At 39.7% G+C, this 25,050-nt stretch overlaps 1 protein-coding gene across 4 annotated transcripts in view; it reads right to left on the bottom strand.

The window, feature by feature from the left end:
- Window positions 1–21,150, bottom strand: part of ERBB4 (erb-b2 receptor tyrosine kinase 4) — a 1,297,156-nt gene extending 1,276,006 nt beyond the window's left edge. For all 4 annotated transcript variants that reach the window (XM_005676493.3, XM_005676495.3, XM_005676492.3 and 1 more), the window contains exon 1: window positions 20,350–21,150. In XM_005676493.3, the coding sequence (XP_005676550.2) occupies window positions 20,350–20,431 (82 nt within the window). In that variant the 5' untranslated portion in view covers window positions 20,432–21,150. The remainder of the gene's footprint in view (window positions 1–20,349) is intronic.

Below are 25,050 nucleotides of genomic sequence, written 5' to 3'. Positions count from 1 at the left end.
AAAATGGTTTGAAATAAAACAAAATAAAATTTAAAAATCCAAAGTGCTAAATACTATACATTAAATGAGCACTGGAGAAATAATGACACAATTAGAATCATGTGTACATTAAATCCCTCCTAATGTACAAGTGGTAAAGAGGAAAAACTGCTTCCATATTTGGTGGTAGGGACTGAGAGAGGGGTTAATTTATAAACATGTGGAACCCTAACAAATGTTATAGTATTTAAACCTTATAAAGATATGCTTTAAATAAGAAGGGCAAAATTAATGGCAATACTGATAGAAACTGACTGCCATTTCTGAAATGGGACAGGCACTCTAGCCTGGTTTTTAAGTAGGATATTGACTGGCAGTGAAAGATGAAGACTGTTTTGGAAGAGTAGAATGAGTTGGTTCCTGATTCATGGGTGCAATTAGAACCACTCAGGGATGGAGGACAACGGGATCTAAAACAAAAGGCAGCAAGCGTGGAGTGAGATAAAGGGAGGAGAGACTGGCTAAATGTTATGTGGTGGTCATTTCATTTCTAGCATTCTCATTTACCCGTTCAATATCCCTGCTTCTCTCATAAACTAGCATATTGTCTTTCTTTAAACTCAAACCTTGAATGTTAATTACTCTCATTTTCATTACCTCACCACTGAATAGGACTAATCCAAATTAAACTGCCAAATACCTGGTTAAAGGTTACCATAGTAACAACTATTGTCATTTACAGAATATATTCATGAGGTTTGATCTGCTCATGGTATCTCTGAATACCATTTGAAATATATCAGGACATCTTAATTGGATAAATATCCTTCAAAAATGTCTTTGATTTAAACATGCAGATAACACTGTTTTTCTCTAAACTTGTGATCAACCATAAGTTACAGAGAATGTCATATTAATGATAAATAACAACAAAATCAATGGAGGAAAATCTGTGGTAATAACTTGGATTATAGTTTAAAATGCCAATTTCAGGTTGCATTTAAATAAAAATCACCATTGTAGCTAAACGAAATCTCAATCCCAAATTCAACACTTGTATCTAAAAAACATAAAATTTAAGAAGCTACTGACATGTGACAATTATTTTGTGTTAGGATCCTCACATCTGAATTTTTAGTTACTTAACTGCTACACTGAAAAGTGTCAGTTGCTCAGCAGTACCTGACTCTGAGATCCCATGGACTGTAGCCCACCAGGTTCCTCTGACCATGTGATTTACCCAGCCAAGAACTCCCACTGGACTGGGTTAGCATTTCCTTCTCCAGGGGATCTTTCCAACCCAGGGACTGAACCCAGGTCTCCTACATTGAAGGCAGATTCTTTACCATCTGAGCCACCAAGGGAATTCCCAACTGCTATATTAAAAGGTCTTAACTACAAGAGTAAAACTCATAGTGTGTCCCAAAAAGTCTGACAGAAATTTAATCACACATTACCACTGACCAATTATTCTGAAGCATCACCTGTCAGCTGAATAACATAATGACATGTAATGGAGCTTGTGAGCCAAATTTCTATATCTCAGGCTAAAGACAATAGCCTAAATAAAAATACATGATGTATTGCTTATGCTGCAATTCACAGCATCTTTGAAAGTCTCCTGATTGGTAAATAAGAGAAGTAACTATTCTCTTCCTCTAACTCACCTGCATGCTGCATCCATGGGGTCACAGGGTCGGACACGAGTTAGCAACTTAACAACAACAAGCTCACTGGTGTGTAGGGAGGTTGAGATTGTTGCCAGAAAACAAGCAGTCAGCTTGAGAAGAGCAAAGATCAACCTTCCCATTAGTAAAACTGCTTCTAAGCCTAAAGGTTTTGAGGTGTTTCAGTGTTAATCAGGGGGCTTCCCAGGTGACTCAGTAGTAAAGAACCCACCTGCCAACGCAAGAGACCCAAGAGATGTGGGTTTGATCCCCGGGTTGGGAAGATCCCCCAGAGAAGCAAAGACAGTCCACTCCAGTATTCTTGCCTGGATAGTCCTATGGACCAAGGAGCCTGGCAGGCTACAGTCCATGCTGTCATAAGAAGTCAGACACGACTGAGTGACCGAGAATGCACACAATTTTAATTAAGAGAGCACAACTGGCAAAGGTCTGTGAATTAAAAACTTTATGATGATATGCATAGCCTTTATTTGATTCTTTGGTTATCAAAATAAGTGTATAAAACCATGATACAGGGAAAGAACTCAACCCCAACAATGTATAGACTGTCTTCTATATAGAAAATTCTGTTCTGTGTTTGTAGATAGATCTTGAAGATTCTCCTCCAGCGTGCAGAAATTTTTCCAAAAATACATTCAGTCATACATTATATTAGTTGTGCCCTATCTTGAAAAGTTTAAATGCCTATAAAATATAACATAAAAAGTTATCTCATGAATTTGATTAAAAACCATTTTCTCTTGAAGGCGCTTTAAAAAACAATAAGGATGAAAGGACAGAGGATTTGAGTTTGCCAGGTAAACATAAATCTTTGGAACAAACCTGTCTCTCTAAGGTCTTTTTTTTAATCCCCAAACTATAAAAAAACGAATATGAAGGAAAAATGATTTGAGAGAACTGCCTCTCACAGGGAGCCAAATTCTTTCCCACACAGTCTACTCACAGTACCCAAGCCTATCCATATATACAATGATTCTGCAAACCAGTATTGCATCATTTGTTTATAAACACAGGACAGAACTAATGCTAAAATTATGAGAAAGCAGAAATCCATGGCCTTTTCACATTTAACATTTTGTATCTTTAACTGCATATTTCTTTTTTTGCTTTTAACTGCTTTAGTTACCATACTACTACTAATACTATAGCACGTGTGTGTGTTAGTCACTCAGTCATGTCCAATTCTTTGCAACTCCATGGACCGTAGCTCACCAGGCTCCTCTGTCCATGGGATTCTCCAGATAAGAACAGCTGCAGTTGGTAGCCATTTCCTTCTCCAGGGGATCTTCCTAACCCAGGGATCGAACCCGGGTCTCCCATACTGCAGGCAGATTCTTTACGGTCTGAGCCACCAGGGAAGCACATACAACAGTAAACAAAATGTAACTGAGCATCTATGTGATAGACACTGTTTTACATGTATTATTTCATTTAATCCTCACAACTATGAGGTTGACCTTAATATCAGATCCCATTTTTAGATGAGAAACTTGAAGCTTAAAAAGATTAAGAAATTAACCCATCTTTACATGGTTAGTATTCAAACCTGAACTATTTGATTCTTAAGTTCCTCTATTTAACCTCTACTTCAACTCTTTGCAATACTTTAGTTTACTTCATTATTGATTTTAAAAAGTGACTAAACTGGTTACTCTATTTGAAGTATTATAAATGTACTGAAATCACAATGTGATAATAGAATAGTAGTATTATTATTAATATGCTTGATCCTGTTTTCCAAGTTTTGCATATTCATAAATAAACCTGTTTATTAATAATTATCACAGGTACCAAATGAAATAACTGTGAATGGCCTAAAATAGGTAACAAATGAATCTATACTGTCAATATCCTTCTTAGAGGTTTTAGTTTATTTATATAAAATATTGCAACTTAGACCATGAAAAATTGTTAGGACCTTAAGCATTGCTGACTTGCCACCTGCACAGATGTTTGCCATTTGGTAAATTAAATCTCTCCAAATTTCTGTTTACTTGACTATAAAATCAGGATAGGATTGGCCATGAGTGAAGATTAGCTGAGGTATTCTATGAGAAGTGCTTTAGCACATTTCCTGACACCTAGGCCTTTAATAAGTATTAAATATTAATTAAGACTTGGCTTTTTATCAATGAAGAATTAATTGTGTCTCTAAAAATCTACAAAAAATAAGATTGTAAAAGCACACTAAATTGTGAAAAGAGAAAAGCAAAATGTTGGAACTGCGTGAGTCAGAGATACTGGTATATTCATACAGAGATACTCAGCAGGCAGTAGCAGAAATAACAGGATGGCCTGGCTCTCTGGAGAGAGGTAAGAGCTCAGAATGACTCATACAGATGGGAGACAGAGAAAGGGATCCAGAAACTGAGACAAAATAGTAATGAAGGAAGAGGACAGAGGCCAGATAGAAGTGTGGGTACAAAAATCACTTTTGTTGGGTGGGTTATCTTCATTCACTGCCTCTTTAAAAATGGATAACCAAAACTGTAAGCCTATAATAATAATAATAATAATAATCAAGCAGATTGCTAGAATATTGTCTCTGTTGTGACTCTGATCTTGGCCAGTTACGTCATTCCGAGTCTCAGTTTGCTTATCTTTAAAATGGAGTTAATACCGCCTACCATGGCAGATTTTAGCGAACATTAGAACTAACACACAAAAATACCACCACAGTCACAGTGCTTGGTGTAGAGAAAGCACTGAAATGGATACAGACCAAGACAGCAAGGAGAGATGTAGTCAGAAAGACTTTAAAGCAGAAGGAAGCCCCTAACAGGAATGCAGTTTTCATACCAGAGGAGAACTCAAAGGAATGTTAAAAGAATGACAACTAAAGAAAAAAGCAGTAACATAAGTATACTTACAGCTGATTCACTTTGCTCTCCAGTAGAAACTAACTCAACATTGCAAAGCAACTATACTCCAATAAAAATTAAAAAGAAAAAGAAAAACATTTCATTTAGCATAGGTCTTACAGTATGGATCCAAAGAGGCAGTAAAAGAGATGGAAATGTCAAAGGCCTTGAAGTAAATACTTCCCAAGTGGACTGAGAAAGGTTGACTTTATTTGTAGCCAACTGAAGCATGCATATGTGCCTTCATCTTTTTACTTCCTTTTGCTTTTCAGTCTCTTTAGAAAAGTGCTTGTCTTTGGCTCTGACTTCTCAACACTTTACGCTCCACTCAGAACTAGAGGCCCAGTTTTCTAACCTCCTGCCCTGCCTATGGCTTCACCTTCTTATATATGTTTCTCCTTCTGGTTTAGTTAAACCCAGTCTTATAATTACCTGCTGGCATAGACCCAGATACACAATAAAATATTTGTATACTCTTATTCTGTATTGTGTGGCTTTTAAAACTGAGAATGATTTATTTCTGATAGTACATTGCTTTAGAGGTATGAGTGTCTAATACAAAGGCTATTGAGAAAAAACAAAACTGTTTATATCTAAGGAAACCAACCTTTAAAATACCTATCACATATCTTACAACTCTGTTAAGGACAGGTAGATAGTGAAAAGCATTTGGGCAGAAATCCTAGTCAGAGAGACAGTGTTGCTTTCACTGCCTCAGTTTTCCAGAGATCAGGGCAGGATATTTGGGTACGATGTGCTCATGATGGACACACAGGGTGGGAAGGGCCCTCAGAGGCCACAGAACCCACTTCCCATCCCCAACATCACTGACCAGTTGCTCTTCAGCTGCCTCATCCATTCCTTGTCTTCACAGAAGAGGTGAAATCAGAGTTGACCACCCTATATACATATGAAGGCACTCACCACCTCCCAGGACAGACCATTCCAACTTTGGGAAGCTATAACTGTGAGAAACTCCTTGATGGTGTTCAACTGAAATCTGATGCCTTACAATTTCAAACAGCTGTTAATGTTTCTTTTCTCCAAGGCTACCCAGAACCCTGCTAATCCCACTTATACGTAACAGCCCTCCAACTTTTGAAGATAGTTATTATGCCCCTTCCCAAGCGTTCTCTTCCCCATGCCTGGCATCTCCTTCTTTCTCTAATCATTCTTCAAATGAAACGTAACTTCATTGTTTTGTTGTAAAGAGTTTTCTTTGAAGAATAATACATTGGAGGCCCAAACATAAGCCACCAAGAGAATCACAATTAAGATGAAATTCACAACTTCTTTCACAATATTACAGTTTAACTGTGTCAAGAAATTTTAATTGAATGTTTTCTTATCCACCACAAATGAAGAGAGTATATGTGGTGCCCTCAGGGAACAGACTCCTATCTTAAGTGACTTGATACACAACTGTGGAGCAGTTGACACCTTGCCAGATAAGCTGTTCATTCTGACTAATAACGTAAGCATGTAGTATGTTTATTCCCACAGTTATGGCAACTGCAAATTTAAATTGTTGTGATTCTTCTGCAGCCCAATTTATAGACAAACACGCATCACACATTTTCCCGATCACTCCCAGGAAAATTCATAGCATCTGCTTTACTTGAGTCCCTCTGCCCTGCATCACTCATATGGTTTTCTCCTAGGTTAATTCAATATGAGAACTAGTGACATCCTATCTACTGTTTTTAAGCAATCTCCTTTCAAACTTCAAGTCAAGTAATAAAATACCTAAGCTGTGATACACAACTTAGAAACATGCCTCCTTCATACAGGCTAATACTTAATAGTGACAAAGTTAGTATGATAGTATTCACATTCCAAGTATTTTAAAATACAGCAGACTTTATTACATGCAAGAATAACATTCAAAGTGGTTTAGAGAGGGCTCTGAGAAACCCAATTGGTAAGAATGTGTTTTAATATTTTATCAAACAATAAAATCATAAGGAGTATAGCACTTGGATATTAGTCCTGGTAATGGAATATATTTTGTTGATCATATCCTTCCATACAGGCTTCCAGGATTTTGAAAATGCCAAACAAAAGTCTCAATATTCTCAGTAGAGATTAAAAAATAGACATGAAATTTTTTTTTTTTTGTATATTTGAGTAAGAAGCATTGAAAAGCATTTGATCTTGACTCCCTATGAAATCAAAGATGTCTTTGGTTTAAAACCTCCATGTGCTGTATCAGCATATATACAATTACCACAGCTTTAATCAAGACAGAAGCTGTCTGAAAAAAATTAACCTTGAAATAACCACTGGAAATATGATGAGATGAACAATTCATGAATATGATTCTCTATAGTGAACTTGATTATGGATGTTTCAATATATCACCAGGGACAATAGGGCTACTAAATTTGAAGTTAAAACAACTGGAAAATATTATTAACTCTTTAGCTGATATTTTTACATAGCAAAAGTGTGATTTGAAATACTAATCCTTTTATTGTTACTGAAATGTGTCAACATATTAGTAGTTAAAATATTACCAAATATCTGAGCTGAGTACTGATTTTAACTTAGATGCATTGTTTCATTCACAGCTAATAATGTCTATTGCAGTTAAAATGGGCACATTTAACTTAGCCAGGCAGTCTTAAGTCAGGACAAAACTCTAGCAGATATGTAAATAATATTATAACTTCTTAGATATCATTACATTATGACAGAAAAGACTTTCGGGATGTTTCTTGAGATATTCTCAAACATGGATACTATTGTCCAAATCCCTGGCTTTTTCTAGGATCCTGTTGCCATCAAGCGATAGATGTTTTGCGGTATTTTTTTTTCAGGTAAGTTAGTCTCTCTTAGAAATTCATTAAAATTTATTCTTTTGGATGATGACACTTTCTCTTTTTTTAACAAAGATCAAGGTTTGGGTTTTTGTTTTATAGTCACTTTCTAAAAATTACTGTGGATCCCTTCATATTGGCTTATCCAACAGATGAATGACTAGTTCCAGAACATTCATCTAACCACATACCAGATTTGAATCAGAAAAATTATCTTAAAATAATGGGACTTCTGATTTACTCACAAATAGTCAAAACCCTTGAATATGCAAAGCCCCACTATACATGTCCTTGAAACAAAGATTATTTGGATGTTTTGACATATTTTATTTTCAGCAGACCTGGAACAATTGAAATGTTTTTGTTTCTCCCTTTTTCTCATTAATAAATCTACCTTCACAGTGCTCATCCTGTCAGTGAGAATTGTTGTACTTGCAGAAATTTATTTTTATATAGCCTATAAATATTAAGTGAAAGCTGTTAAACTGTGGGAGACAAACTTCATCTGTACCTTTCAAAAGTGGCTGAGGCAGTTTGTAGGAGTGAAATAGCACGCATCAGATCTAAATTTGCTAAACAAAATTAGCTGTGTGCCGTTCTGTTTGTCTTATCTCTTTCTCTGCCCATGGTGTGCTAATTCTGGCCACCAGCAATATATTAAGTACAGAAAAAAATAATAAATGTCCTTTTCATCAGCAGTTGCATAAAATGTTTTGTCTATTATTCTGTCTATCTCAAAGCATTTTATGTTTTCAAACTTCATTCAGCACTTAAAAAACGAGAAAGTAAAAAGGCCACTGAAGAATTATATATGAATACCAATCACTTCAGTTTCCATTAATTCCAAGTACACTTTTAGAGGTTTCGATATATCACCAGGGACAATGGGGCTGCTAAATTTGAAGTTAAAACAACTGGAAAATATTATTAACTCTTTAGCTGATATTTTTACACAGTAAAAATGTGACTTGAAATACTAATCCTTTTATTGTTACTTAAATGTGTTAACATATTAGTAGTTAAAATATTACCAAATATCTGAGCCAAGTACTGATTTTAATTTAGATACACTGTTTCATTCACAGCTAATAATGTCTATTGCAGTTAAAATGGGCACATTTAACTTCGGCAGGGGGTAAAAGTCAAAGACAGATTTTTAACTGTGCTAAATAACAAATGATTAAAAATTCAATGAGGTATATTTCAAGTGGTAGGGCCTTAGTAATATGGATTTTATATACCAAAACTGCCAAGATTCTCTTAAGTCACACCATTATGAACTACAGAACTGCATAAGAGACAGCATTACATGACCCATTTTTAAAATATGGCATCAAGAAAACAGATATCTGGATTAAGTGTGTTCATATTTAGAGTGGAAGTATTTTGAAAATTATCCCTATAAAGTACATTATTTCATCCAAAGATATACTGAAGTGCTTGACCATATGAATTTACTCTTTATTACAATTTTTTTCTCAAAAAATGAATTCTTCTACATTAACTGTAGATACCAACTGCATGCAGTAGGAAAAATATATATATAAAATGACACCCAAAATTCACCCTAAATGAGAGATAGCATTACTTCTTAAGTTGCATAATCTTCAAACAGACAGAAGCACTATAAAGCTTTTTGTAAAAAGGCTTCAGCTTCAGAAACTTTCTCCTGTATTGGTATCTCCCAATAAGTTTTAATTTGGTGTTGCCTTTCTCTCAATAAGTTGTACTTTTATTTCTACACTGTTTTTAAAGAGGTTCCCCAAACTGCATAAATGCAGGTCCCCAAATCTTGAACATGCCCCTGCTTTAAAGTTTTTTCAAGAAGACAGGCTTTTATGATGATTTCCTTAACACAGTACAATACACAATGCAAAAATAAAATAAAAGCCTCTGGAGAAGACAGTGGCGGAAGAGAAAGGCAGAGTAACCCAATGAGGAACTCCTTAAATGCTAGATTTACTGCCGCGGTCCCCAACGTTTTTGGTACCAGGACCAATTTCGTGGAAGACAGTTTCTTCATGAACCAGGGGAGTGAAGGATGGTTTCAGGATTATTCAAGTTCATTACATTTATTGCGCCCTTTATTTCTATTATTATTACACCAGCTCCACCTCAGATCATCAGGCATTAGATCCCAGAGGTTGGGGACCCCTGATTTACTAGATAAGTTTCTTCAAATGGTTCCAGGGAAAACATAAAGAGCTGTTGACCTGACAGCAGAAGGATCTGGTGGGCTGAGCATCCCTTTCTCTCCCAGTGGGGCAGTTACAGCAGAAGAGCCACGCCTCTGAAAGGATCACCAGCACCAGTGGCTGGGAGAAGACATGGAAGAGGAGGACCAGCAGACGGCAGAGGCAGTTGGTTCAGGACAGGGCAGACAGCTAACTGCAGCGACAGACCCACCAGCCAGCCTTCACCCACACATACTACTTCTGTATGCCTCTACTTCCTTGTCTACAAAGAAGAAGCAATAATCCCAGACTCAAACCTTCTTCTCAGGGACTCTTAAAGGAAAAACAATCAGAAAAGTTGTAAAAAGAAATTTTCAGACAAAGATAATAAAGTCTCCATGCCCAATTTTCTCATTAATAGATTACTCTGCAGACTGTTAGGTCTAATTTTTGATATTACATTAACTCTTTCGGGCCATTATAAATTAAGGTACACTTAGGGTACCACAGTGACCTAGAAAGGTTGACAGTTTCTTGAAATCTGATAACCTGAGAAGCAATGTCTGGAAGAGCATTTTCCCTGGTAGAATCTGACACTATAAATACTATAATCATTTCACCAATTTTCAGAATGCAGAATGAATCATCTAAGAGAGCAGCTAAGAGAATCCCAGTCACCTCTCAGTTCAGTTATGCTGCAAGTATTTCTTTTATAGGATCCTTTTAAAATGGGAGGCATATGTCTCGCTGTCTATTTTAAGATACTGAGAAATCTTAGTATTAACAAAGTTGTATTATCACATACATCTAGGAATAGAAAACACCACATTCTGTCTGGAACCCTTTTTTTCATGACATACTTATTAGCATTTCTCCAGAGGCAAATTCCCTCTAAGAGTTTGGGAAAATCACTTAATAACATAATTTTTGTATTGTTTTTCATTGGTCTCATTTGCCTTTGTTTAAAAGAAAGGGGAAATCTAGCATCTTGAGCTTCTTCATCAGTGCCTAATATGGTCTTCCAACACACTGTTAGGTCAATACATGTTTACTGCTTAAACTGATTAAAATTTTTAAATGAGAGATAAGAAACCACAAAGAAATGGCCACAAAAACATAGGGTACTACAAGAGAGTTACATGTTTAAGAATGGTACTTACATATATTTAACTCACCAAAATAAGACAAAAATACTTTGTACCATATTATGAGCAGTCTCTAAAAATGGGAATGAGGACAAATGATATACTCTTGGAAACACTCCATTGAAAGAAATACCCTAAAAAGCTCAAGAAAGCAACTAAGGAAATTCCCAGGATAAACATTTCTAATATCTATTATTAAGAATTCTATAATTATGTTTTTAGAACAGCTTATTTGTGCATTTATATGGCTTAATTACAAGTAATAACCATCTATGAATGAGCTTAAAATTGTTTTGGCAAACGTATGTTATTCTTTCATTAAAAAAAATATTTTTAAAAGAGCTTACCATGTATGTGGCACTGCATTCGTCTCTGTGGGAGATAAAAATGCTTGCTCTTAAAAAGTTATAACTATAGAATGGTTTAAGATTAAATGCAAATAGGTGGTACAAATAAGGATTAAAGAGTAGAGTAGTGAATGAAGGCAGACTCAATGAAGAGGTGTGATTTAATGTGGAAATGGAAAGATTCAACAATCTGGACAGGCAGGGACAACCAAGAGAGCCATGAATTCCAGGGAAAAGGGTCAGCCAAAGGAAAGACAGCAAGCAAGGCTTTGGAATACCAACTACGTCAGCCTGGTTCTTAGAATACATCTTAAGAAACTCTTAAAGCTGGATCAAAAAGGAAACTGAAGACTATTTTAACAGGCTTTGAACTCTGCAATGGGAATCCATTGAAGGCTTCTGAATAGTAACTAGGATAATAAAAGTATGGTATTAGAAATGGTCACCTGGTAGTGACAAGAAGGAAGTCTAAAAAAGAGGATCTTTCAACAGCCTGCTCTGAGTTTTGTAAGGACTAGATGAGGCCAACAAAAGAATTAGGGATTACATTTTAATAAGCCGGGTAATCGAAAAAACTTCACTGCTCTAGTTCTAGGCAAAATGATCAGACAAAAGGAACTCCTAAAAATGAAATGAAACTGTGTATCTAAAAGAATTATTTCTTTTTATTTTTATTTGGTTTTCATGGGTCCCCACAGAAAAAAAACTCATATTCTCGAAGCCTACAAGGAAGAATAGGAAATAATGACAGATAAAATTTTTAGTAAAAGGGGAGTTCGCTTAAAGCAAAATGCCAACCATGACCTCAATTAGGCATCCCCCGCTAGTGATGGGGCCCCATCCTGAAATAGAGGACTGGAGCACCCATTCCTCAATCCTAGACATAGTCATAGAACCTGGAGAATCTGTTGCCATTTTCTCAGTCCTAATCAGCCATGAGATATCCTCAGCACATCACAGAAGACCAGTAGATGCATCTTTTGAGAGCAGGTTTACAATCCCCATCTACATCCAAAAAGCTTAAAATTTGTATGTCCACCTAGACCAAATGCATATGGGACCAGACGTAAATAAAGGTCAGAATAAAGATACAGTAGGTGAAGTTTATTATTTGCAAGTGTGACCTTTCTGGAAAATAAAGGTGTGTTTATTGCTCCCTTCATTTTCTTGTCTTTAAGCACTTTTAGATTGTTTCAAATAAAATAAATATTTTACACATGACTGTATATATGTCAATACTACTTTCTCAATTCATCACACCCCTCCTTCCCCTGCTATGGGAAGCTGCTGTGCTCTATGATGACCTAGAGGGGTGAGATGGTAAGGGGAAGGGAGGCTCTAGAGAAAGGATATATACATATATACTACTATATATATATAGTAATAATTATGACTAATTTGTGATATTGTATGGTAGAAACCAAAACAACACTGTAAAATAATTATCCTCCAATTTCAAAAAAGTTAAAATACAATAAAATATATAGAACATTCACAGAGCCTTGATTCGTATCAGTTTAACTCTCTGAATTGAGAAAGTGAGTCTTGTGTATTCTTATTGGTATTTAGTATGCTTCAGAAGGGCTTCCCTGGTAGCTCAGTGGTGGTAAAGAATCTGCCTGCAACGCAGAGGACCCAGGTTCAGTCCCTGGGTGGGAAAGATCCCCTGGAGGAGGGCATGGCAAGCCACTCCAGTACTCTTGCCTGGAGAATCCCATGGACAGAGGAGGCTGGCAGGCCATAGGGTTGCAAAGGGTCGGACACAACGAAGCGACTAAGCAGCAGCAGCATGCTTCAGTAACCCCATGATATTGGAAATAACGTGATTAACAGTAAAGATCCTGAACTAGCTCTCAAGAGAGAGGTTTAAATGATATTGCAGAGGAAGTTTCCTGGTGTCTATGTTAATGTTTTTACGGAGGGGGACCCATTTTCATTGCAAATTTCTAACAGATAGTGACTCTTCCCGACAAAACAGGTTTAAACCTCCCTTCTGTTGCCATGGTCAATGAAATGCTGATCATGTCCATGTCCAGAAAGCTCTGGCGCTTAAAGGAAGTTAGGGCCGACCAAAGGGAGGTAAGGTTAAATCAACGACTTTCAGAGTCACAAGGCCCAGAGGCAGCATCTTGCGGAAGCCAACCTAGAGGGAGGCAAATGCACTATATAGACATAAATTTATAAAGTCTTAGTACTTAAAGTGTGGTTTAGATGCACTTGTGCAAAGAATAACTGTGATCCTAGTAGGGCCTGAAAAAAGACGAGGACCCAATAAGGACAGTGGTTAAGACAGAAAACCTTGGTTCCAAGGATGGGCCGGGATAAGTCTGAAGTATTCCTGTGGATTTGCTAGTTAAGGGTCCCCACCAACTAACTGGCCATGAAGAACCCATTGTTTATCCTTTAAAATCAATTTTCTTAAAGCATGCATATTACTTAATACAGAATGAAGAAACAACCATTCTCTATGTATGGGTTATCTTCACAAAGTCACAGGTAAAAGAAACTCTTGAAGGCACTGTTATATATAGATACTAACATAGGCAACTCTCATCTTTTAGGATCAAAATGCTATGTCAAGAATAGACACTACCAGCTAAACATTGTACAGAATCAAGTCATAATAAAGTTGCTTTATTTCTTTCATCTTAATGTGCTGTAAGTTACAAATGCAATCAATGATTATTCCTAAATGTAAATTAAAGATGATGTTCCCCAGTTTTCCCCTTGAAAAGAACTTCACAGTCTGATAATTAGGCCCATGGCTCCAATCCATTTGTTTTCATTCAATCTTGCAAGACTCCTTTAAAATAGCACAACCTTGAATTTATTTATTCTTTTGTCTGCAACTTTTCAAGTACTTCTGTGCTAAAGAAAATTATATTAGTGTTGGAAATTGCCAACTGACTTATACTACCTAATTTCCCTGGGCTCCCAGTTTCCTCACCTAGAAAGTGAAGAGTGGACTAGATGAGTGATTTTGAAACAGTGCTTGAATTCTGTAGGCCAGCACAGAATAGTCCCTGCCAGAGTGGGAAAAAAGTAGGGGAGTGCCAAAGGCAGGGGTCACAAAGCTGGCTTCTCAATGAAGCTTTAACAAAAGACATCTCCTTTTACCCTTTACCTGTTATCAATACCAGGGCTATACACATGAGTTCACATGAAAAAAAAAAAAAAAAAAAAAAGAGGTTCCTTTTAAAAATAATTAAAAACCAATGGTTTTCTTTTGTCTAAAAAGTCTAAACATCCTTCTTTTGTCTAACTGAATCATTAAAAAAAAATCAAGACGTTAATTGTTTAAGTATCACTTTCAGCTATACTGATGGAAATGAAAAAACTGAGACCTAAAGCAAGAAGTCTAAGCTAAAATCACACAGAAAATGATTGTATGACCAGAATCCGATTCTCCTAACTTCTCTTCTGCTGCTTTACGCTGTAACATCCCACAACAGCAGGGCTGCTGCCATACTACTCATAGCTCAGGCAAGCACTATTCCCATTAAATTCTGTGTGGCTGCTGCCCCCTGGAGTTGTGCCAAGCAACAGGCCTGCAAAGCAATCACATACTTAAAATGAAAACAATTATAAAACAATTACAACATGCTCAAAAAAGCACTTTAGAATTAAGCCCCCAAATATCCATATATTTTGTCTCTATGTTATAAAAGTGAGACAGTTCTCTTCCCTCTTGAAAAATTAGTACAAACACAAAGCACCAGTTGAAGTGTCAAATATTAAAACAAGAAAGGGGCTTTAAAGCTTTGATTAAAGCACTGGGAAAATAGGTCAATTTCTTTAATAACATGTCAGAATTATCAACAACTCAGAAAAAGCCAAATAAGACAAAATCTAAAGAGACCATAAACCAGTTCTTAAAAGTAGAGTTTTGGGGGAAATGGCCTTCATATACACATTCTTCAAACTTAATAATCTCTTTATTTCATTTAGATAGGCGCTCTTCTAACAGTGCTGGTCTTTTAGAAAGTTTACATTATGTTTATTAACATGTGTTCATGTTTTAAGTATATCAATTTAACTCATTATTGCTATGTATCTCAATATCACAGGATTTTAAAGCCATTTTTTCAGAAAACTGCTATACAATGGAGAAATAGAGAACACATGCATTTTACCCTCAGGCATGCAAGCCAAGTCACAAAGATGAGAAGTGAATTGCTCAAGGTATTAAAAATAATTTGGAGGAGGAACAATGTCCCTATAATATAGAAATCCCTATTTGAACCACCTGGCTATGTCCTGTGTCAAACTTAACCACACTATAGATAGGTAAAATCTCCTTCAAATTATGTAGGAAAACTATAGTTTCAGGAAGCTCTGGTCTAAGCTCTTTTTTATTTAAAAAGGAAAGGAAAGAAGGAAAATTGAAGGATTACTTGTCATTATAAACTGCAAATTTCAGTCAGTAGGAATACTAGCTAGCATGAAAAGTAAGGTTTTACTTTAACTGCCTAATATTTAGAATAATTCAGAAAATGAATATTAGATAAAGATGCAACATAGCTCCATATGGTCAAATGCAACATAGTAGAACATTTCTTAAATGATATAACCTAGAGAAAAGTTTATACTTTTGATTTAAATTCTGCCCAGTGTCCTTACTCAGTAGATCACTGTCAAAGATAACAGCGGAATATGCTTGACAATTAATTTCTGTAGAACAGCTATAGTTTTAAACAGCCATAAGCTAACTTCAATGTAAAGATTAACATCTCTCTCTATAAAGCAGTATCTCTCAAAGGGGTAAAATCAACCGTGATTTCAAGTGCCAACAAGTTTGCAAGTAACAGAGTTTTTTTGATCATTTGCTTTATGTTACAGGCACTTAAAATTTACTCATGGATATCCAACAGCAGCAGGACACTGTCAAATAAAGCAAAAACATATTCTTGCTTTTAATATATACTAAGTTTTCTTAATAACTGGATTGAAGTAATACAAAAAATGACACCACTTTAAAACACAGCAATGTTTAAGGTACACTAAGTCATTTTCTAAAATGTGTGCCTTACATAGTCATTAATCTCAAGGTGGCTCTAATCACAGGGCTTCAGAGAATATTCAGATACAGCACATTGCCTTGCATCCCTAGCATTTTTGAAGAGGCAGTAGTCTAACTTCTATGGTCAAGAGGGGGAAAAGAGGGAGAGAGAAGGGAAAAAAGGGACTTCTCTGTAGAAAAATTTGGCCTTGGAGTCAGGGTTTTTGAGATGTGCTAGTGAGCTCGGATCGATGCCTTTTTATTTTCTTTCAAGAATAAATCTGAGCAATGGAATGGCTTGCGATTGTCAAGCCAACCAGCCATATCAGATTTATCAGAAAGAAAGAATGAAAACTGGCTCAGAGGACTCCTGCAGTGGCTGAGTAGCAGGTTGCTGGGAAAGACATGCACAAAAAGAATACCCTTAGTGATGATGGGGAAAATATATATTCATATGTGTAAACTCAATAAATAATAAGATGTAAAAAAAGAACCTATAGCAATGGAAAGGGTGAATGCATAAGACAGATGATAAATAGCACTTCTATTTAAGAACCAAAGGGATGAAAGCTCATGAATACTAAATATTTGAATCTACTTTAAGAAGAAAATATGCTTTTTCCTGAAATGAATGCAAACTCTAAAAATCAGTCAATGCAAACTTAGTGTGTTCAGGCTAGAACAAAAAATACATAAATCTTCCATGAAGTGCATGCCCCGGTAAATATTCTAATGCAATTTCTTAATTAAGACACATATTCAGTGACTAAATGAAAATTATACATATAAAGGAGTAAGTACCTTGATTTCAAAAAATTTGACTTTCTATGCATGTATGAAAAAAATAAAAGGAGTTTGGTTAAAGAAAAAAAAATCAGAAATCAAAGAATCATGACACAACCAGAGTCATCCAATTTTACCATATCAGTCCACATTATAGTATTTTCAAGTGATCTGCAGTCACAATAAAAGGTATAAATTTATTTGGAAGCATCTTGAAGAAAAAAAAATACCTTACTTTAAAAAGGCTCCTTTTACATATATATGAATTTCAAAAATTGAAAGAAAAGAAAAAGCAGAAACAGTACTCATGGGTGTGTTTACAATAAATACATGCAGGGAGAGAACTGATTTTTTTTAATTATATTGAACATCTTTTCATCATTTAACTAAGTTTTATTCACCTTTTTCTTCTCAAATGTTTAAAAATTTGATTCTGGAGATACATCTCAAGGACAGAGGAAAAATACATGCTCTTTTATAGAATGAAAAGCAGGACTAAGTTACTTGCAAATAAAAAATAGGGGCTGAACTTGTTCATCACATATCTATTAAGGTATGTAAGACCACCACCTCAGTACCACTACACATATATACATATATATTTCAACACAAAGGTGATACTGATCATTTTTCCATCATGGCGGGAAGACTGAAATTTTGGAATTCTTTTTAGAGATAAAGGTTTTATAACAGCCAAATAAAGGGCTCTTGGCTATAATATTTTTCGATAAAATAAATCACTCGAAATGAGAGGAAGTCTTTCAGAATACTAAAAAACAAAACAAACAAAAATCTTCTCTAACGCTGATTTTTTTCCCCCCAAGGAAGGGAAAAATAAGAACATGCCCTCTTCAGATACAACTATTTTATATCTTAGATCTACACAACAGAACCCTGCTCATCTCATATTTTTATTCTGTTCACATAGAGCAGTAAATAAGGTGCATTCCTTCTGCTTCTTAAGAAATTAGCATTTCAAAAATATGCCACTTTCCCCTGAACTCCAAGCGTGTCTAATAATGCGAGAAGCAGATTGTCTTCCCTCGTTTCCTTAATTTGTTTCATCTAAAAGCAATTCACTCAACATCTTGTCGCCCTCTGGCAGCTTAGTTTACTTATCCGCACTTAATTTCTCATTTGGACCAAAACAAACTCCTCCAAACTGCTACTGACGGCTAACCGCGAGAGGGGAGACACGCAATATGTATTTACTTGGGAACATACAGCCATACATCCACAGCCACAAACACACAGAGCCTCACTCCTACCCTAGAATGTAAGTTGGTTTTATAAAAGCACCACATTAAAACCAGCCAAACTTTTCCTGTCAGGTGCGGCAGGGTGGGGGTGGGGAAGATTGGGGGGGAAAAAAAGGTGTCCTGGAGGCATTTACAGTTTCCAGTGGATCACCTTAGCCTGCGTGTTAAAATTATACCAGGGAGGCAACCGGGAGCTTTTCTTTGTGCGGCCCTTTCATCTAGATCACTTTGTGTTTGGAACAAGTGAGGCTCGCCTTCGTGCCCCCAGAATTTCAAGTACAGAGTCACACTCGGAACAACAATGGCACGCTAATCCTCGCGCTCTAACTGGGCTCACTTGTGTGGGTCTGACAATTCACGGGGGGAACGCGAGAAGAGACCAGCGAGGGTGCGAGTCGGTGTCGCCGGAGACGAGGAAGAGGACAGCTGCAGAACTAATTTGGATTACATTCCTTGCAGAAATTCTGAAAAGGGCTTTTCGGCATAGCTCAAGCCCGAGCCGCACAGTTAATACCCAATCGCTGCGGACTCGCAGCCGGGTCCCCCAGCGGCAGAGGTTGCACCAGACAGCCCTCCAGTAGGTCGCCCGGTGGAAATTCCTCTCGGCTAAGCCTGCGTGTCAGTCGCAACTGCTTCTGAATGGGTCAATGTGCATAATCAACCCATTGAGGGGAAATATGAAGGGACGCAGAGTGGGGAGGGAGATAAAAAGGGATGTATCTAAGAGGCCGCTTGGAATCTCAAGTCGGTGTTGGTGTAATTCCGGAGGTGGCTGGAGCCCGGGACCTGGTATGCATGAAGAATTTCGGAGTAATTGGGAGGGTGCAAACGGCCAGAACAAACGGCGCACATTGTGCCATTCGAAGGTCATTTTGAAAGGCTCGAGGATTGTAACTTGTTATTTACTAGGCGAGGGGGGAGCGGGGGGAGGCGGCGGCGGCGGGGGCGGAGCGGGAAAACTCCAGCGCGCTGTTTTCTTGGTGAGGTCAGAAGGACACGCTCCGAGGGCCTGAAACTCTCCCTCTCGCCACTCCCCGGGGGCTTTATCTTCTCAAGGTGCCTCCCACGCCCTCGCGACCAGCCCCGTTTGGTTCCGGAAATCTCCCCGGCTCTCCAAAAGGCCCCCCTTGGCCGCGTCAGTCCCCGGTTTTCCTGGCCCTTTCTTTCCTGTCCCACTTTCATCCTCAGGAAACTCAAGTGTCAGAAACTTTGAGCTCCCTGGGCCCGCAGGGGCTGTCATCCACCCTGCGGGCCCCGCCGCGCCTCCTCCCCGGGGGTCAGTTCGCCTCCTGCCCCGCGGGGTCCCGGGGCGCGAGCTCTCCGGGCAGCAGTGGTAGCGCACCCAGTGCCGCAGCACCCGCCTTGGGTTCAATCAATTCGCCTGACGGGTCGGCTCGGCAGCCGCGCCCGGCAGTAAACAGAAGTTGGAGGGACTCCGGCCAATAGCAAGTTGAACTACAGGAAGAACTCTTCCTGAAGCCAAACACAGAAACCGACGGGAAGGCCGGGCTCCCGGCTTAAGTCGGTCAGGCCATTTAAAAAAAAAAAAAAGGTCAAGCAAGCAAGCCAGCTCCCCCTTAGTCCGCGGGGCGAGGGCTGGGGACGCCAGAGGAGGCCTTGCGTTCCCGGGCCCCCCGGCCGAGGCGTGTCCTCCCGCCGTGCTCCAGCTCCCAGGCTGGGCTCGAGTCGGGTCTGACCCCGCAGGCTCGGACGGCCAGGGACGCAGCGGCCGCGGGCAGCGCACACAGGTGCAAAGCCGGCTCTCGGAGCTCCTCTCCCCACTGCCCTCCCGCTCCCCGGAGCCCAGCTGCCACGGCCCCGGGATCCCAATCCTGCCTCGGAGCCCCGGCAGGGCAACGCTTCTCCGAGGCTTCTTCCCTCGCGGGCGGGGGCGGGGGGTAGGCAGACGCTGCAAGGAGCGTCTCCTCTGACTCCGGCTTTGGGTCTCCCACGTCCCGCACAACAGGCGCTACCAGAAGGGATCCGGCTTAGAGAGGCTCGAAGAAAACGCGCGAGAAATAAACAAGGGGAGAGAGAGAAAAGGGACGGAGAAAGGGGCGCAGAGTGGTTTTTCACGATAAATAAACACATGCCCACGCAGAGGGTAAGTTTGGGATAGAAAGAGGGGCGAACGAAAAACACAAGGAAGAGGCGCGGGTGACGTGGTCCCTCCACGCCCGAGAGCGAGAGGGTCTCTGGTTGGGCTAAGGGCGCAGGGGGCGAGGAGCCACCCGGCGCCGCTCGGCCGGCAGCAGCAGGTTCAACCCTGGGAGCGCGAGAAGGACCGCGACCCACCTGACTGAGAAGAGCTGGGCTGGACGGTCCCCGCCGCCACGAGAAGGCTCACCCAGACCCACAGTCCTGTCGCCAGCTTCATTTTTTGGAAGTCTCAGATCCAGTGCTGACAATTACATGTCCAAATGGCATAATCCCCTTTCGGGCACGCGGAGGAGATCCCTCGGCCGGGCGCGCGTGGGGGCGCGAGGGGCACTGGCGCGCGCGGTGCACCAGCTCCGAGCGCGGGCGACTGAGTCCGCGTCCGCGGGTCTAGGGCCCGGACCCGGAGGACCGGGAGAGGGTGCGCGGGAGGGCGCGCGCGGGTGGGAGTGTACTGGAGGGTGTGCGGCGGCGCTCCGAGCCGGACCGGGCAGCTACGTCCCCGTGTGAGCCTCCGTTTTCTCGCTCCCTCCTTACTTTCTCGCTCTCTCGCCCTGGTTGGCCAACAATAAAAAGGAAGGGTTCGGAAAAGGGTTTCCAAAAAAAAAAAAAAAAAAAGTTGATTGCAAACAGGCGGTAGGTTTCCGGCCTCTCCCCCCAGCCCGACTCTGTTCGACTCCCTTTTCAGTTTCCTTGCACCTCCAGTCCAAATTGGGAGGAAAGGGGCGGGAGGGGGAAGCTTCTCGCTTCACCCCCGATCCTGTCCTTTTATGTTTTGTTTTTTTTTTTTTTTTTTTGCTGTCAGCTTTCTTCACACTTGTCCGGCGGCTGCGGTAATTAAAGCTCCGAGCGTCATTTCCAACGCTCCGCGGTCTCCAGCTGCAGCCCCACCGAGAAATTAATAAGACTCCGTCCGGGAGGAAAAAAAAAAAGGTTGTGGGGGAGCGGGCGGTGGGTAAAACAACCCTCCACGCAGCCAGGCTGGCTCGGCTCAGCCGCGCAAACCCCGCCCCCGCTCTGACCCAACTAGCCACGCCTTCCCCCCCAAAGGGAAATCTTATTGGTTCAGCCACTCCCCAAAATCGTGGGCCTCAGGAGTTGGGAAAACACCTGTCAGGGAGCTGGGAGCCTAGCGGTGGGGGCGGGGCGAGCTGAATTTAAAGGGCTCACCGGAGGCCACAAACTGAATCAGAGACCACCCCCCCCCACCCCCAGACACACGCCGGACAGCTGGCCCGGAAAGCGTGGAGACCACCCGAGAGATGCTTTACGAAAAAGATTTTTTTTTTAGCCAGAAAGTCACCATTTACTCCACACTCCACGGTGCTCATCCACAGACTGGACCTGCCCTAGAAACAGACGAAAAGAATACGCTGCTTCAATTGTATTAGGCTACCTCGCTTCCTACTTCCTCGTGCTTCACATTCAGACAGTAGTTCAAAAGCTGGTTCAGTAATTGTTAACATCTGCGGAGTAGGTAGTCCTGGGAATCTAAGCACTCCTCTTTCTTCAGTCTGTATAACTATACAATCTCTCCCATCATTCCCACGCTCGCAAATTGATCAAACTAGACTTTCACTTTTGTAGAGCTGCATCTTTAGATTTTTTAGACTTTATGGGGTCGCTTCATCTTTTCCTTGGACTCTAGGACAACTTGGTTTTAGGTTCATTCTCATTAAGCAGATTCTAGTCCAAAGCCACCAAGTTGGTTCTAAATGACTAGAAATTGATCCAGGGCTGAGCTGATCAGTCTGAAATAACTTAAGGCAAATGTTAGGATATAACCAACCTTAAATAATTAGGTTTATCCTACAGTGGATCCTGCTTTAGTCCTCCTCCATGTTCACACGACCTCCAGAAGTCATTGCTAGCCATAGGAGTTTCTGAACTCTTCTTGGTCTAAAACATATGGGATTGGATCATATCAGTGCACATATCCCTTGCTTTGTACAACTCTGAAACTGTACCCAGGACAAAGGCCAGAACCTCCTGAGGGCAGGGGATTATTGGTTTGCTATTTGCACAGGCGTTCTATGAATGATTTTCCCTTTTCAGCTTCTCTAGAAGCAGCAACTACATAAATAAAAAGTATCAGGGGAGCTTAAACATTAAGTCACCCTGCCTCCTCACTCATCATTTGAGACCTTCCTATTCCTCCCCCACATCTTTTATCTATAGTCGTGTCCCTTAAGAATTTGCGTGGAGTTGGAACAGAGTGAAACAGCAGCTTCTTCCCAGAGGCCTCAGCCTTCCCTTTCTTAGGTCCACAGCAAGTAAGAGAACAGAGAGGAGGCCAAACAAGCTGAGCATGCAGCTTTATCCAGAAGTAGCACAGGGCCAGGAGAAACTAAGCCTTGAGCAGGTGATGGTGACTTGGCCAGTGGTACTGACTGCAGCAGAAGTGTTCACACTGCTCTTTGGGATTATCTTTGCTGTTTTTCTCACCCTCTTCCCTTTTCCTTTTCTTTCATTCAATCTCTTTCCACTCCCCTTTCCCCAAATCCCCTTGTATTTCTTAGGATGACTCTCAAACACCTCTCTTCCATGAAAACTACTTCTTTTAAAAATTTCCACCTCTCCCCAGAAATGCAACTTAAGTGATTTTTTTCTAAGTATTGCTTTTGGAAAAACTTAAATTTATGTATTGAAAAAGTCTTCTTTCTGACAATAATTACTTTGAAAAAAATGAAGAAATGAATAGTGTATTTTAGCTTAAATTGAGGGAAAAATTAAATATTCTGGATTTTTTTTCTACTTGAGTCCATTGTAATAATTTTTACTCTCCATCAATTTGATAGTTCTGTTGGGGCAGGAACTCTCCTATATACTTTGGTTTCAATCATGTATCTAAAGTAATTCGTGGTAAAAGAGGTATTTCAGTTAATATTCATTGGTTTTAAAAAATTGGTCTTACATATATTTTGGATGCTAGACAAACTATACAAGATACCCACCAATTACATTAGACTTGACACACCTGTGATTTGCCTTTAATCCTCAGGTTGTTCAGGCTTAATCCCATTTTCCTGGTTCTAACCTATTGATTGATACCTGGCCAAAGTTGTGTATCTGACCACTAGCCTATGGAATGAATTGGCATGAAAGCCCTACTCAAAAAGAGCATCCTATTCAACGGTGACTGGTCTATCCTGAGTCCACCTCTTTCTTTCACTTCATTTCCTCCATTAGTGGTAGAATTCAAGGAGAATTTTGACATCATGAGTGGCAGAATACTACTGGTAGGAGAAAGAAACACACTGATCTCAGAATTCACTGTATTTGGGACAAATACCAAGTAAGAAAAGAGAACAAGAACCTATCATGAATCATTAGTCTTCTCCTGAACATTTAGAAATAAATACAGAATTCTAATTTCCCTCCCTGGCCAGCATCATCTCACTCAATATGTTTCTAAGTTATCTGGTGATCATAAACAACTCACTTCACAGACTTGAGCCCTTGGCCTCATCGTTAAAGAAAGGGATGGTTATGTCCCAAATCTAAGACTATGAATCTATGATTTACTGATCACTTACTAAGTACAAGTCACAATTTCCACAGATTTCATTTACTTCTTATATTCTTTCCCTTTTCCCCACTCACTCCTACATACTACTTCATCTGGGGCACCAACACAGCCACATATTAAACGGCCTTAGGAAAATATCCAAATAACCTTCACAATATTGCTGTGAACTGCTCAAAACTCTGGATCTTTTCTATTCTAATAGCCATGAAATTCTGGTAGATACAAATACCAATCAAGTTCAGTATTATGATAATCAAGCAGATGACGGACGCAGTGTTTTTGCCTCTGGTTGGATGCTTTTTATTAACTAGCACTTGGAATAACATCGTTGCTCTTAACCCAAGAGTTTTGAAATTCTCTGATACTTTGGTGATGTTCAATGTCTCAAAGCGTAAAAACAAAATTTCAAATTTCAAACATTAAAAAAATTCATAAATATACATTAAAGAAATGTTTTTGTTACTTTAGTTGATGTAATATTCAAAGAGGACTTCCTGGGAATATTTTGGTTTTGGTTAATGTTTTCGTTTATGTGCATGATTAAGCCTTAATTAATGACACCACCCTTATGGCAGAAAGTGAAGAGGAACTGAAGATCCTCTTAATGAAAATGAAAGAAGAGAGTGAAAAAAAATTGCCTTAAAACTCAACATTCAAAAAACTAAGATCATGGCATCAGTCCCATCACCTCATGGCAAACAGAGGGGGAAACAATGGAAACAGTGACAGACTTTATTTTCTTGGGCTCCAAAATCACTGCAGATGGTGACTGCAGCCATGAAATTAAAAGACACTTGCTTCTTGGAAGAAAAGCTATGACCAACCTACATGGCATATTAAAAAGCAGACACGTTACTTTGTTGACAAAGGTACATCTAGCCAAAGCCTTGATTTTTCCAGTAGTCATGTATGGATGTGAGAGTTGGACCATAAAGAAAGCTGAATGAGGAAGAATTGATGCTTTTGAACTGAGGTGTTGGAGAAGACTCTTGAGAATCCCTTGGACTGCAAAGAGATCCAACCAGTCAATCCTAAAGAAATCAGCCCTGTATATCCATTGGAAGGACTGATGCAGAAGCTGAAACTCCAATCCTTTGGCCACCCGATTCGAGGAACTGACTTATTGGATAAGACACTTATGCTGTGAAAGATTGAAGGTGGGAGGAGAAGGGGACGACAGAGGATGAGATGGTGGATGGCATCACCAACTCAATGGACATGAGTTTGAGCAAGCTCTGGGAGTTGGTGATGGACAGGGAAGACTGGCGTGCTGCAGTCCATGGGGTTGCAAAGAGTCAGTCACGACTGAG

Source organism: Capra hircus, chromosome 2 (genome assembly GCF_001704415.2).
Source record: "Capra hircus breed San Clemente chromosome 2, ASM170441v1, whole genome shotgun sequence".
In the NCBI taxonomy this organism is placed as follows: Eukaryota; Metazoa; Chordata; class Mammalia; order Artiodactyla; family Bovidae; genus Capra; species Capra hircus.
This window is presented reverse-complemented; position numbering and strand designations above follow the sequence as displayed.